Source organism: Myotis nattereri (assembly GCF_964212035.1).
Source record: "Myotis nattereri genome assembly, chromosome: 5".
In the NCBI taxonomy this organism is placed as follows: domain Eukaryota; kingdom Metazoa; phylum Chordata; class Mammalia; order Chiroptera; family Vespertilionidae; genus Myotis; species Myotis nattereri.
Window position 1 is genome coordinate 25296348 of NC_138080.1, and position 13842 is coordinate 25310189.

At 52.8% G+C, this 13842-nt stretch overlaps 1 protein-coding gene across 1 annotated transcript; it reads left to right on the plus strand.

Annotated features, from left to right (window-relative positions):
• The first annotated feature begins 1269 nt into the window (after nt 1-1269).
• RAB3D (RAB3D, member RAS oncogene family) lies at nt 1270-10885 on the plus strand. Its single transcript, XM_081090739.1, has 5 exons — nt 1270-1373; nt 2702-2945; nt 3551-3669; nt 3757-3881; nt 8156-10885. The coding sequence occupies exons 2-5, from the start codon at nt 2718-2720 to the stop codon at nt 8341-8343; spliced, it is 660 nt and encodes a 219-aa protein (XP_080946865.1). The 5' UTR covers nt 1270-1373; nt 2702-2717; the 3' UTR covers nt 8344-10885.
• Nucleotides 10886-13842: the final 2957 nt, after the last annotated feature.

A 13842-nucleotide genomic window follows, 5' to 3' on the forward strand; every position in this document is an offset into this window, starting at 1 on the left:
CTGGCAACCTCTTGGTGCATGGGTTGACACTCAACCACTGGACAACAGTGGCGGGGCTGGGTTACTATTAAGTAAAATAAGGGTGACTTGAACACAAGCACTGTGATACCATGACATTTGATCTAATACCTGAGATGGCTCCTAAGTGACTAATGGGTGGGGAGTGTTCACAGCGTGGATATGGTGGACATGGCTGATTCACGTCCAGGTTGGATGGAACAAGATAGTGCAAGATTTTATCATGCTATTCAGAATGGTACACAATTTTAAACTTAGAAATTGTTTAGCCCAGAATTTTCCTTTTGATATTTTCAAACAGTGGTTGACTGTGGGTAACTGAACCCACAGAAAGGAAGCTCTGGGTAAGGGAGGACTACTATACAAGCCAGTGCATGGTTTGCCACATTTTCCCTTCTCCACAATGACCAGTGTGAGAAGAAAACCTCAAATGTTGGGTGCCATTGAAGTTTCGGGGCTGTTTGTTACTGAGCATACGCCACTCCTTCCTGACTGATGCATGTCATTTTTGTTCATTCTCCTAGCAGTCCTTTGAGGCACCTGCTGTTCTCATGAAGCAGTGGTACTCAGAGATGTTCAACAAGTGGCTTCAGGTGGAGTTGTTGGAAGTTGAACACCAGTAAAGCCTTTTTAAACTATTATATCCGCAGATCCTCGCCTGCTGGCATAAAGAAAACTCTAGGACCTCAGTTAGGGCTGGATGTGCCACATTTCCATACTGTGTGGCCTCCGCCAAGGAGCTGATCCTTTCTGAGACTCAGTTTCCTTATCCATAAAGTGGAAATTAATTCCAAGGGCCCTTAAGAGTATTTGGCCAAGGGATTGAGCCCAGTTTAGGGTCAGGCGTGCTGCAATTACAAACACTAATTCAGACCAGAATCCATACAAAAAAACCCTGTGAGGGGGAGCCTCTTGTCATCAACCAGTTGACTGTTGGGGAAACTGAGGCCCAGAGAGGTTAAGTAACTTCTCCAAAGTCACAGGGATAGAAAGCGGAGGAGCTGGGATTCGAACCTGGCGCCAGAATCCGCGCGCTCAATCGCTCTGCACATAGTAGGAGTTCTGTAAGTAGTTTATTGTTGGGGGGTGAGCTCCAGCCCTCTGCACGCGCGGGGCCGCTTCCAGCCGCGATCCCCGCTTTCCACAAGTCCCGCCCCGGACTCGGCCCCGCCCCGCCCCGCCCTCCCCCGGGAGCGGCCCTCCCTCCCCGCCTGGGCGGAGCCGGCGCGGGATCCGGTGGCTGCGGGCTGCGGCGGCGGCGGCAGAGGCGGCGGGGTCGGGGTCGCGGTCGCGGTCGCGGTCGAGGCCGCAGCGAGTTCGGAGGCGGAAACCCCGCGGGCAACGACCCACTCGAGGTGACCCCCTCGGAGGGAGCGCACCCCGCCCCGCACCTCCGCGTCCCGTCAGGTCTGGGGGGACCAGGGGGTTGGGGGAGGCCCCGGGGGAACAGAGGCGGGCAGCGGGGGACGCCTCTTCCCTCGCCCCCACCCAGCTGGGCTCCTCCGAGGACGCGAATGGGACGCGGGCGGCTCCGAGAGCCCCGCTGGGGACGAGAGATGGGACCATATGGTGATGGGAGGACGCTCCCGAGCTACCCTGCACCGGCTGGGGCCCCCCAAACCCCGCGGAGAGGGAAGGGGCCAGCTCCCGGGACCCTTACCCAGTGCGGGGCGAGGGAGGATGGGGCCGGCTGACAGGTGGGCTGGGGGTGGCGCGGGGACGGGGCCCCAGCCTGGCAGCCCTGCCCAGCTTGGGGAAAGGCTTCCTGTCTCTTGTCTTCCCCTCAAACTCGTTCTCCCGGAACATGGGGTGGGGCTGAGGGCTGGGCAGAAAGGGGGGCCGGCTGTGTCCTCCTTTAAAATGGAAAGAAGCCCCACAGGCAGTTGAGAAAGAGCTTTGCGAGGTGTGTCCCCCGCTCACCCAGGTCTTCTGGAACCTCCCTGCGTGGCTCAGGGGGCGGCGGTAGACAGCTGGGGCAGCTGAGATCTAGGGAGGCCCCGAGGGCTGAGGGGATGTCCAGGGCCCAGGTGAGGCCGCCCCGCTGTGGGGACACAATGCCCGGGAAGACAGGACCAGGAGTGGCGGTCCTGGCAGTAGGGTTCCTGATTATTAGGTGGCTGGGGTGGTTTCCTTCTATTTGAGGACCATCACCCCAGCCTCCCTGGGCTGGGGCTGGACTGAGTCAGCTCTATCCAGAACGAAATGGGCCCGGCCCCTTTGACAAACAGGAGGTAGCAGTACCCGCTGCCAGGGCGGAGCTCAGCTTATCGCTGGGCTGAACCTACTGAAATCCCCTCCCCTGGGGATCAGGGAAGGGGTTAAGCTCAGCTTGGATGGGGGCAGGGCAGGCACCCTGGTGGTGGCTGACACCTGCCAAAGTCAACACCCAGCCTGCAGGGGGAGGGGGGCTCTATCCAGCTGGCAGGCCCCCTCCCCCAGCTCACACCTGGGCCACACTGGCTGCTCACCGGGGGCAAAGTCCACACCTGCACCTTCGCAGGGTCTGGTTCCTCAGCCGCCAGAGGAGGCCCCCATGCGCCCCCCAACCTGGGCCCTTGCATTTGCCAAACATCCCCCTTTTCTGAGTCCTGCAGAGAGCAACTGATGCATCCTGAGTCGCCTGGCCTCCAAGCGGCAGAAGCGGGATTTGAACCCAGGCTACTTGTCTTTTGTTTCTCTGCAGGAGGCTTCCCCCCAGGATGGCATCCGCTGGAGACCCCCCCACCAGCCCTCGTGATGCCGCAGACCAGAACTTCGACTACATGTTCAAGCTCCTGCTCATTGGCAACAGCAGCGTGGGCAAGACGTCCTTCCTGTTCCGCTACGCGGACGACTCCTTCACCCCCGCCTTCGTCAGCACCGTGGGCATTGACTTCAAGGTCAAGACCGTCTACCGCCACGACAAGAGGATCAAGCTGCAGATCTGGGTGGGCCCTGCCGCTGTTCCTGGGTCTGTGGGACGCCCACGGGAAGGTGTAGGGCTGTGGGAAGGGGTCCCGAGTGAGAGAGGAGCCCAGAGTCGGGGAGGGGGCGTGGAGTAGGTGTGAAGAGTAGGGGGTATTATCTGTGAGACAAATTCATCAGGACGAGAGGATGCGCCCTGCCCTGTGAGGTCTGAGGGGGAGTCAGCAGTAACCCAAGGCAGTTAGAAGTCCTAGTGACTAATGGGAAAGGGATTTAGGTACGGCTCAGGTGTGAGCCCACTGAGCCTGCCAGGTGTCAGAGCCATCCTCACCCCCCACTCCACCTCCCCGGGTGCAGCCGTTGGTAACAATGTCAGGGTAACGAGCACCAGGTGTGTGCATCAAGAGGGTTCCCCTCTAGCCCAGGTGGCTCCTGTTTGTGGTCATTACGTGGGTTCTTGGAGATGAGGTCCAAGGGGCTTATAAGTCTGTGAGAGGCACTGACCCCTCCGACTGGGAATTCCTCAAGCTCAGGCCCATGCTTCTCTCATCAGACTGGGGCTGTGGGGGCAGGGCCCGCAGGGGTGCCGTGACCCTTCCCTAGTCGGCTGACCCCACTGTTTCCCCAGGACACGGCAGGGCAGGAACGCTACCGGACGATCACCACAGCCTACTACCGGGGAGCCATGGGCTTCCTGCTCATGTATGATGTTGCCAACCAGGAGTCCTTTACCGCCGTGCAGGACTGGTGAGTGCTTGCTGCCTACTGATCCCCTGACCTTTGCCCTCTCCCCTAACCCCAAATCTCTGGCCTCACAGCCCTCAAACTCCACAGGGCCACCCAGATCAAGACCTACTCCTGGGACAACGCTCAGGTCATCCTCGTGGGGAACAAGTGTGACCTGGAGGATGAGCGTGTCGTGCTTGCGGAGGATGGCCAGAGGCTCGCCGATGACCTTGGTTAGTGCCCAGCCGGGGCTGTATAGGCCCTGGACTTCCCAGAACAAGCCCCCGTCCTCACGCTCAGATCCCAGGTCCAACCGCAGTCTCCAACCCTTTGCTCTTTGAGGATCTGGCCAGAAAAATGCCCACATGTATGCCACCTTCTCCACTTAATTCCAGGGGGTTCACCCATTGATCCCTCTCCCTGACCGCTGCCCCCCTAGAAACCCAGACTCAGAAAACTGTTTCTGGACATTTATCCCACAAACATCCTCACCCACGTGTGTCAGCTTGCAGTTCTGCTAGTGGCAGGGGCACCTTGGCAGCCGCCCAGGCGTCTCGCAGTGGAGGAAGCAGCAGCACCTAAAGCATATTCACGTGGCAAAATGCTGTGCGGCCGTGAACATGGCAAGGTTTCTGGTTATGTGGCTAAGAGGTAAAAGCAAACTGCAGAACAGTGGCTGTGGCTGCTTCCTTCAGTTCAGGCAGCGGTCAGCAGACATTTGCTTAAAGGGCCAGAGAGGAAATGTTTTTGGTCGTCGGGCCTCTCACAACTATTCAATTCTGCCTGAAAGCAGCCGTAGACAATACATCAAGGAATGAGTATGTCGGCCAGGAAAACGTTATTTACAAAACAGGCCACGGGCCAGATTTGGCCTGCATTCTGAAGTTGGCCAACACCGGCATTCGTGTATAAAAAGGATGAGAATAAGAACGTATACTTCAGTTTGCCTAAAGCAGCGGTTCTCCACCTGTGGGTCGTGACTCCTTGGGCAGTCGAACGACCATTTCACAGGGGTCACCAAAGACCATCCTGCATATCAGATATTTACATGACGATTCATTACAGTAGCAACATGACAGTTATGAAGTAGCAATGAAAATAATTTTATGGTTGAGTCCCAACATGAGGAACTGTACTTAAAGGGCCAGAAGGTTGAGAACCACTGGCCTAAAGGAAGTCTGGGAGGATACGGAAGGATCTAGTCACAGACGTGACTTTTGTGTCTGAACACTGGGTGGCTGGAAACCAGGGTGGGAGGGGGACTCTTCAGTTTATCTCTTTGGAGCAGGTGATGAATGAGTTATCTATTCAAAACTTAAGCTCAATGAAAACCTTGTCCTGGAATATTCTAGTATTCTAGACTCTCCCAGGACTTTGCTTACAGGGACATGGTGTAACTACTGTAGGGTAGGGCGTGTTAAGGACCCAGAGTCAAGCTAGAATCCCAGTCTGCAACCCACTGCGGTGTGACCGAGGGCACAGGGCCTCCCCGCGGTGCTTCCCCAGCTCACCTAGGAAACAGGTGAAGCCGTGTCTACTTCATAGGCTATTCGAAGGATTAAATAGGCAAACGCTGGCCTCGGTTGAACATTAACTTGTATTATTTCTCAGTCGCTTTGTGATCTGGTACCGGTGACTCCAGCCCTCTGGGTCTGCACTTCCCTGTGTGTCAAATGGAGACAGTAACAGTCCCACCCCACTGAGGTATCGTGAGGACTCAGTGAGTTACACCATGTGAAGCAGTTATAGGCACATCTGAGTGTTAGCTGGCGTGGCGTGAACGACTGTTGATGCTTGCATAGAAAACTCTAGGCACCTGATGGCCCACGAAGTCGGAAATGTTTACTCTCTGGCCCTTTACAGAAAAAGTCCTAGGACCCCTGGACTGTAATGGTCCCCTTTCTCTTTTTTTCTTGCCATCAATTTGTTGGAGAAACCGGGTGTTTGTTCTATGGAACATCTTCCATTTGAGGTCTGGCTCTTTGCTCCCTCGTGGTGTCGCTTAACCTGCTCCTCTGTCCCTCGTGTTTTCTGGGAACTCTAGCCGGGGCTCACTCCCTGGGGAGTCCCATCGTGGGCTAGGGCACTTGTGGGTATTGCCCACCCCTTCTTGCAGAGACATCTAGTGACAGGGCTGAGGGGAGACTTCCCACCCTGTCATTAGGTTTGAAATACCAGAGTACAAAGCAGAAGATGGAATTTCATCTCAATTTTGTAAAAAAAACAGCAAAAAAAAACAACCCACCCCTACCACCTACAAACCCAAACCCAACAATTATGAATTAGTATTTTTTAAATCAATTTTTTTTATTGACTTCAAAGAGGACGCGAGAGGAAGAGAGAAACAGAAACATCAGTGATGAGAGAGAATCACTGATTGGCTGCCTCCTTCAGGACTCCTACTGGGGATCGAGCCTGCAACCCAGGCATGTGCCCTTGACCGGAATTGGACCTGGGCCCTTTGAGTCTGCAGTCTGATGCTCTATCCATTGAGCCAAACCGGCTAGGGCTATACTTGTATTTTTAAAAGTAGAAAGCTACATATCAAACACCAATAGTAATTGTCTCTGGGTGATGAAACTACAAATGGCTTTCATATTTGTCTTGATACTTTTCAGCAGTTTCTAGCAAATATTTATGATGAAAAAAAGATATATATAAAAAAAAGAACTCAGATTGAGAGAAGCCACACATATTTGAAGGAAATGCCAGGTTTGCCCAGGAAGACAGTGGGGTGCCATTGATGGTCACTAGGTTCAGAGTAGAAGGTCTGAGTTCATATCCTGCCTTTAGCATTCATTCATCATTCATCCATTCATCCAGTCATTGAGCAAGTAGTTCCCCTAATGCCTGCTCTGTGCCAGGCTCTGGCTGCGGAGTGGACAAGGCAGACAGAAGTCCTGCCCTCTTGGAGCTGGTGGTCTAGTAGTGGAGACGGATAGGAAACCTGTAGTCACACACCTGACTATTTAATTACAATTACATTTTTATAGAGCAGCATGACAAGTGCCAGGGCGGAGGCCCACTTACCCTGCGCTGTGTGTAATGCGGTGGGTGTTTGCTTGGATTCCTGGCCCACCTGGGCAGGTGGGGACACATCGGGGACCTTTCAGGGATAGTTCCCTGCAGGCAGATTGTTAACCAAACTTTTAGGGGTGCAGGAAGGATCGTCTTGTACACCCTTATTTTCAGGTTGACTGGTACTTTTTGTAGCTGAGGGACCTTAAGCAAAGCATTCGTTTCACCTCCCACCTTTGGGAGGGCAAACAAGTTATGATGGTCACTAAGAATATACTCAAAGCTACCTCACATCCTCCCACCCCAGGAGTCAGCCAGCCAAGACCCAAGGTGGTACAATAGGAATATTTATTATTCTTTCTTTTTTGAGCCAAACCGGTTAGGGCTTTCTTTATATTAAAAATATTTTATTTATTTATTTTTCACTTGTAGCAAGAATTACTATCAAACTCCACTCATTGGGCCAGAGAAAAAAATATTTATTTAATATTAACTGTTGTTAAGCAAGGCAGCCTGGGTGTGAACCCTGGCCCTGCCACGTGTTACCTGTGTGAATTTTCAATGAGTGACTTTCCCTCTCTGTGCCTCAGTTTCCTCATCTATAAAATGGGTTATAATAGGATGAACCTCAGAGCATCATTAAAGATGTTTATTTATGTAAAGCGCTTAAAAAAGTGCCTGACACATAGTAAACATGATATAAGCACTTATTATTATTATTAATTATTATTATCACCATTACCATTTTTAGTGCATTCTATAGGCCAGGAACTACTTATCACACACTCTCCACCAACAGTGGGGAACCCGACAGAGACTGCAGACTGGTAGCCCCCCAGGCTGAAGCCCGTCTTCAGCTGTTTTCCTTGGTCTGAAGCACATTTCCCAGAACATTTCCAAAGTCCATATCAATGCCTACTTTTGTGGGCAGCCTTGCGGTACCTTCCTGTGCAGTACACTTGCATGGAAGGTCAGTCGAAGCCACCCGTGGGTACCCATCCCTCTAGGCACCAAGATGTTACTACCTGGACTCTTGCAGCCACTGCCCTGGGACAAAGAGATTCATTCTTAGGGTAGTTCAGAGCAGGGCTTCTGTCACAGGTTTTTTGTTTGTTTGTTTTTTATTTCAGAGAGGAAGGGAGAGGGAGAGAGAATCATTGATCGGCTGCCTCCTGCATGCCCCCGACTAGGGATTGAGCCTATAATCTGAGCAGGCGCCCCTGATGGGAATCGAACCCGGGACCCTTCAATCCACAGGCCTACACTCTACCCACTGAGCCAAACCAGCCAGGACTATCACAGGTTTTTATTAACATGGTTCCCATTTTATAGACAAGCCCACTGAGGCTCAGAGAGACTAAGGCACTCAGCCAGGGTCCCATAGCTGCATAACAGACAGAAGTAGGCGTGGAACCCAGGTTTGGATGATGCCACAGCCCAGCCTGAGCCTCCCAGGGTCTCACAGGTGTCCCCACTTATGTTCATCCAGGTTTCGAGTTCTTTGAGGCCAGTGCCAAGGAGAATATCAATGTGAAGCAGGTCTTCGAGCGCCTGGTGGATGTCATCTGTGAGAAAATGAATGAGTCCCTGGATCCCAGCTCCAGCCCGGGCAGCAATGGGAAAGGCCCCGCCTTGGGGGATGCCCCACCCCCCCAGCCTAGCAGCTGTAGCTGCTAGAGAGGGTACCCAACCCCCTCCCACCCCCTCCTGCCTAGGCAGGGAATGTGACTGAGGCGTGAGCCACAAGGGCTATTTTCAAGCTCAGGGCCCCCCCTTCCCTCCTGTCAGCTGTCAGCTGCCCCTCACTGCCCGCATGGCTCATTTCCTCACTATAGCCGCCAGCTGCCCAAGCAGCCCCTGTCACAAGCTCCAGACCCCAGGACTCTGCTTGAGAGGCAGGGTCTGGGGCTGTTGACATGCACGCGCTTGCTGCCTCCCGGTGTTTCAGTGGGCGCACATGGGCAGCCTGTGGGGCTTCTACAGTGCCTTCTGGTTCGAGCCATTGTCCACATCTGTTCTGTGCTGGGCCTTGTCTGGAGTTCACGAGCTGGCTGAAGGGGGTTAGCCTTCTTCCTCCCGCCATGCGGCTTCTCCGAGTTCATCCTTGGAGATGGGGAAGGAGGCTTCTTGCTCAGGGTCCCCTCCTCTGATCCCGAGCCTGCCCATCGGTCTCTGATCTCAAGGCTCCAAGGTGGGGAGGTGACTTTGGCCCTGGTAGACCCTTCCCGTCTGGCCTGCAGATCCTCTGTGAGAACAGTATTAAAGCAGCTTTACCTGTTGGGAAGGGATAGGGGGTCAGAACCCCCTGGCTTCGAGGACCCCGAAGTGCCTTCTGAGTTTCCCCAGAATTCCGCATCACCACGACCCTGCCACTGTTTTTGGCTGATCCATGGTGCCCCTGATCCGGGATTGGATTCTGGAATGAGGCACCGTGTTAGGCCAGGCAGAGAATCGCCAACCCCCTGGCCTTACCGTTTGGGGCTTTTTGCCAGGAGTTAACCTCAGAGCCAGGAGCCCCGGCCCTCCTGCCCAAACCTGCCTCCCTGGGCCCATTTGGTGATGTTTTAAGCAAAGTCTTTCCACATCTCACATCCGGCTAGAGAAGGAAATTGAGCAACGTCCCCGTGGCCCTCCCTTGCTGGTGACTTTCTGCTGTTAGGACTTGGGCGTCTTTCACCTGAGCACGGTGGAAGACCCAGGGTCCGTGTCCTGAGCCATGTCATCGGTGGGGCCCAGAGATGGGACCTGTTTTTGCTAATGGAGGAGTCACTCTCAGGAATGTTTGGGGTTTGGGCTGGAAGAGGGAGAGGGTAGGGTTGTGTAACTGCTACTGCCTCTTGCACTTCATGATATAGCTTGGGAGTGGCAGGCCGATGGGGGATGGGCTGGGGTCAGTCTCCCTGCTTGAGGCTTGGGTTCCCAGCTGCCCCGGGCTCCTGCTGTGGGAGGTTATGTGCAATTTGGGGATCTACCCTCTTCACATGCACCCCGTACAGCTCAGTGGCCCTTTCTGCCCTGGAACACCAACCGACACCCCATAACTTGATAGACACTGTGAGGACAGCCTATAGCCTTAAAGGTCTCCACCTCCTCCGCTGTGGTATGGGGAAGGCCTAGTTCAAGTTTAAGATTAGCTCCCGCCTTTCTGGAAACTCTAGATAGAACCCGTTTCTAGAGGGCCCTACGTGCCCCGTATCAGGGTCTGCCCTGAGACTTTCAGAGTGAGGATATCTTTGTACACAACAAGTTAAATGACTGGTGAAAGGACCAAGTTTTGGGGGACACACAAAGAAGATCTGAAACCAGAAATGTTCATTGCTTTAACATAAAAGTGACATTAAATTAGTTAGAAGTCTTCTTAAGTTGCACCACGGGTTGACAAGATGTCACTGGCCAGTCCATTCTCGCTGAGCTGCTGCCAGAAAAAAACGGTGGGTCAAGAGGGACCAGCCTATGGCCACAGCCCGTGTGATGCAGTGATGGCCGCATCGTGCATCTGACTCGGTCTAAGCTTTCTGTGTGCACAGAGTTCTTCAACCGTTCAGCTTCAGGTAACAGCCGAGACAGCTGCCGCTGGGTTCTCTCAAGACTGGGACGCATGTAGGAGCAGAATATGTATTTTTGTTTCTGCTAAAAATAATGCAAGTTTTTATTTCATGACGTTTGGGGGGGAGGGTTCGCTCAAGATAGTCTCTGGGGAGCAGAAATTGACGTCCCCCCGGGTCACTTAGGGGAGGGAGGCTTGTTGAGTTTAAAAACAAAAATAAACCAAAGGCTGTGGGAAAACCACCTCCCAGCTGCAGGGAGCCGGGCCTGGAGCCCTCGCCTGAGGCTGGGTCCTGCCTGGGTGCTGTGCCTTCTTACCATTTGCTTTTACTTGCCTTTCCACAGGCAGTTCGGTGGGAAACTGCCATGATTGCTGTGGTTTAGGGTTCTGCTTTCTTTCTTTTTCCTGGCTTCTCTGGGGGTCATATTCTTGTGTCATTCTCTCCAACTAAGAAAAACAAGCAAAGGGTGAAATTTGGTCTCCGTGTGGAAGCGCTAATTCTGCTAACTGGCTTCTTCTCCCCCATAATCCCAAAACACTACGGAGAGAGCCCTCGGCCTGCTCATTTCTGCCCTGGATGTGGCTCTCCTGCGCAAGCGAGTCTTTGATGACCATTGGAAAGACGTGGCACTTTTCTCCACACGAAAAAACAATTAAAGCCATTGTGCCCAGATGCAGTTGTTTTTTTTATTTCCATTAGTGAAATGCGACTTCCAGGAAGAGGGCAGTTGACTCACAGCCAAGCAGAGGGTTGAGGGCCATGCGGGTTGTAGCAGATGCCGTGTGAGTGCAGGGAGGCTCGGGCCTGGGGCTGTCTAGCGGGAATTCCTGGCCAGCGCTTTGGCCCTGGAAACTGCCTCTGCCTGGAGGGCAGAGAGGATAATGTTGCTCCAACTAATTTAGGAAGGTCTGTCCTCCACCACAGCCGCCAGGGGCGCCTGTGAGCACACACATCCCTCTCCTCTGAACCCTCCATGGCTCCCACCTGCCTGGGAGTAAATGCCAAAGTCTCCCTGTGTCCTACAAGGTACTGCCTGACCTCATCAGCCACCTCCTTGCTCTCAACTTTTCCCACTTGCCCCCTACACTTGCTTTGCTCTGGTCATATTGACCTCCGAGCTGCTATTTGAACACACCAGGCCCCTGCCTCAGGCCCCTTGCATTAGCTGTCCCTCTGCCTGGAACTCTCCTACCCCAGGTAGTCACAAAGCTCCCCTCTCTCACTTCCTCTTTCAGGTCTTTCCACAAATTTCACCTTCTCATTCTGCACCCCTCCCCCTACTTCCCTCACAATTTAGTACTTTAGTACTGCAACCCCTCCTTCCCATGGCCCCTAGAATATAAAATACTATTTCATTTTCTCATTTAACTTCAATAAGTATCTCCTTCAATAGTGTCAGCTAAACATAGGGATTTAAAAATATTTCACTGCCACCCCCAGCTCTGTTCCTGTCTGCTACAATAAAAAAGAAATACTTGGTCTTTGTCCCTGGTTCCTAGCACGCATCTCTTAAAACCGTTATCTCCCGAGGGACGGCTAAGTGTCTTTTGTATGTTACCCAGAGGACTGGGGGAGGGGGTTGGTAGCTTCAGGATGGGAGTTGGTCTCCAGAAAGACCAAGCCATGATTAGAGTGTTGGCACGGTCAGTCCTGCCCCCTGACCTGGGAGAAGTGGGGCTGGAGATAGAGTGAGTTGCCAATGGCCAACGATTTAATCAATCATGTCTTTGTAAGGAAACCACCATGAAAACCCTAAACCGGTGGTCGGCAAACTGCGGCTCGCGCACAAGCCACATGCGGCTCTTTGGCCCCTTGAGTGTGGCTCTTCCACAAAATACCACGTGCGGGCGCGCATGTACAGTGCGATTGAAACTTCATGGCCCATGCGCAGAAGTCGGTTTCCGGCCTGGGCGAGTCTATTTTGAAGAAGTACCGTTGATATTTGGCTCTGTTGATTAATGAGTTTGCCAACCACTGCCCTAAACTATGGACGAGCTTCCGGGTTGGAGAACACATGGCCATGCTGGGAGGGTGGTACGCCCGGAGAAGGCATGGAAATCCCACACCCCTCCCCCATACCTTATCCTGTGCATCTCCTCTGTCTCACCGTTCCTGAGTTGTAGCTTTTATTTATATTTTTAAATATGTTTTTATTCTGAGTTGTAGCTTTTTAAAAAAATATATTTTATTGATTTTTTACAGAGAGGAAGGGAGAGGGATAGAGAGCTAGAAACATCGATGAGAGAGAAACACCGATCAGCCGCCTCCTGCACACCCCGCCGCCCCCGCCCCCGCCCCCGCCCCCCCCCACCCCCCCAGGGATGTGCCTGCAACCAAGGCACATGCCCTTGACTGGAATCGAACCTGGGACCCTGCAGTCCGCAGGCCGACGCTCTACCCACTGAGCCAAACCAGTCAGGGCGAGTTGTAGCTTTTGTAATAAATGTAATAACGGGTCAAATGCTTTCCTGAGTTTTGTGAGTCATTCTAGTTATCAAACCTGAAATGGAAGGAAGATGGCGGGAAACCTCTGACTGTAATCAACTCAGAAATGTGTCTCACCTGGGGACATGATTCTTGCCACTGGCATCTGAGATGGCGGCAGCCCTGTGGGACTGAGCCCTTAAACCTGTGGCTTCTGATGTGGGCTCTGGGTAGTTAGTTTCAGAATTGAGTTGAACTGTAGGACACCCGGTTGATGCCTGCAGATTTGCTTCATATGGAAAATCCCCACATATTTGGTGTCAGAAGTGTGAGTAAAAGCAATTTGTTTCTGACATTCAGCAGGCACCGTACAGATGTTTGTTCAGTGAATGGATGAACTGCAGAGTGGAGTGAGCTAGGTCCAAAGCCTTGCATATGGTACCAGGATTCTCATCCCTGCTCTCTGTGCCTTCTCTCTGTAGCCTCGCCCCCGTGAGGTGGCCCCCTCTGAACCATGTGAGTTGTGGGGGGCTGTGGGGATGGTGGAAGCTGCTCTTTCCTGATAACCTAGTTAACTTCCCCAAACCAGGTCTCTTGGCCACCTGGGTCCCAGTCCATGCCTGAACCAATGACTGAGGTCGAGACAGATGAAACGTGCTGATTGGCTGGCTGGGAGTATTTGCCCGCCCCTAACTTAGGGACAGAAATCTGAGAGGTGGGCTGGTTCCAAAGAAAGCTAGGTGTGTTTTAGAGAGTGGCAGTTGATTGCAGCAATAGCAAATAGGACTGTGCCCATTTTATCATCTTCCCCAAAAGAAAGATGGTAACATTAGATAAATTACCATTTGCAACCCCTAGTGGAAGAATCCATTCAGTCTGCTATGGTCACTGGATGAAACCCTGGTTTTATTGATTCTCAGCAGTGTCCATGGCCACCCCTTAATTGGGTAAATGTAATAAGTCCCATACCCAGGCCACAGCCCAGTCCAATTAAATCAGAAGATGGAGAGATGGTGTAACCACAGAACCAGCTCAAACGGGTCCTATCCTGTTTCTAATGTCAACTGATGGATGTTGGTGTCGATTCAACAACAGTAGGAATCCCCAGTCGGGGTGTGGTGAAGAATGAAATGACACAGTGCAAAGCACCTCGATTGTGATACAGCACAGCTGTGAGGCAGCCCTGGGGCCAGGCCACCCTCCA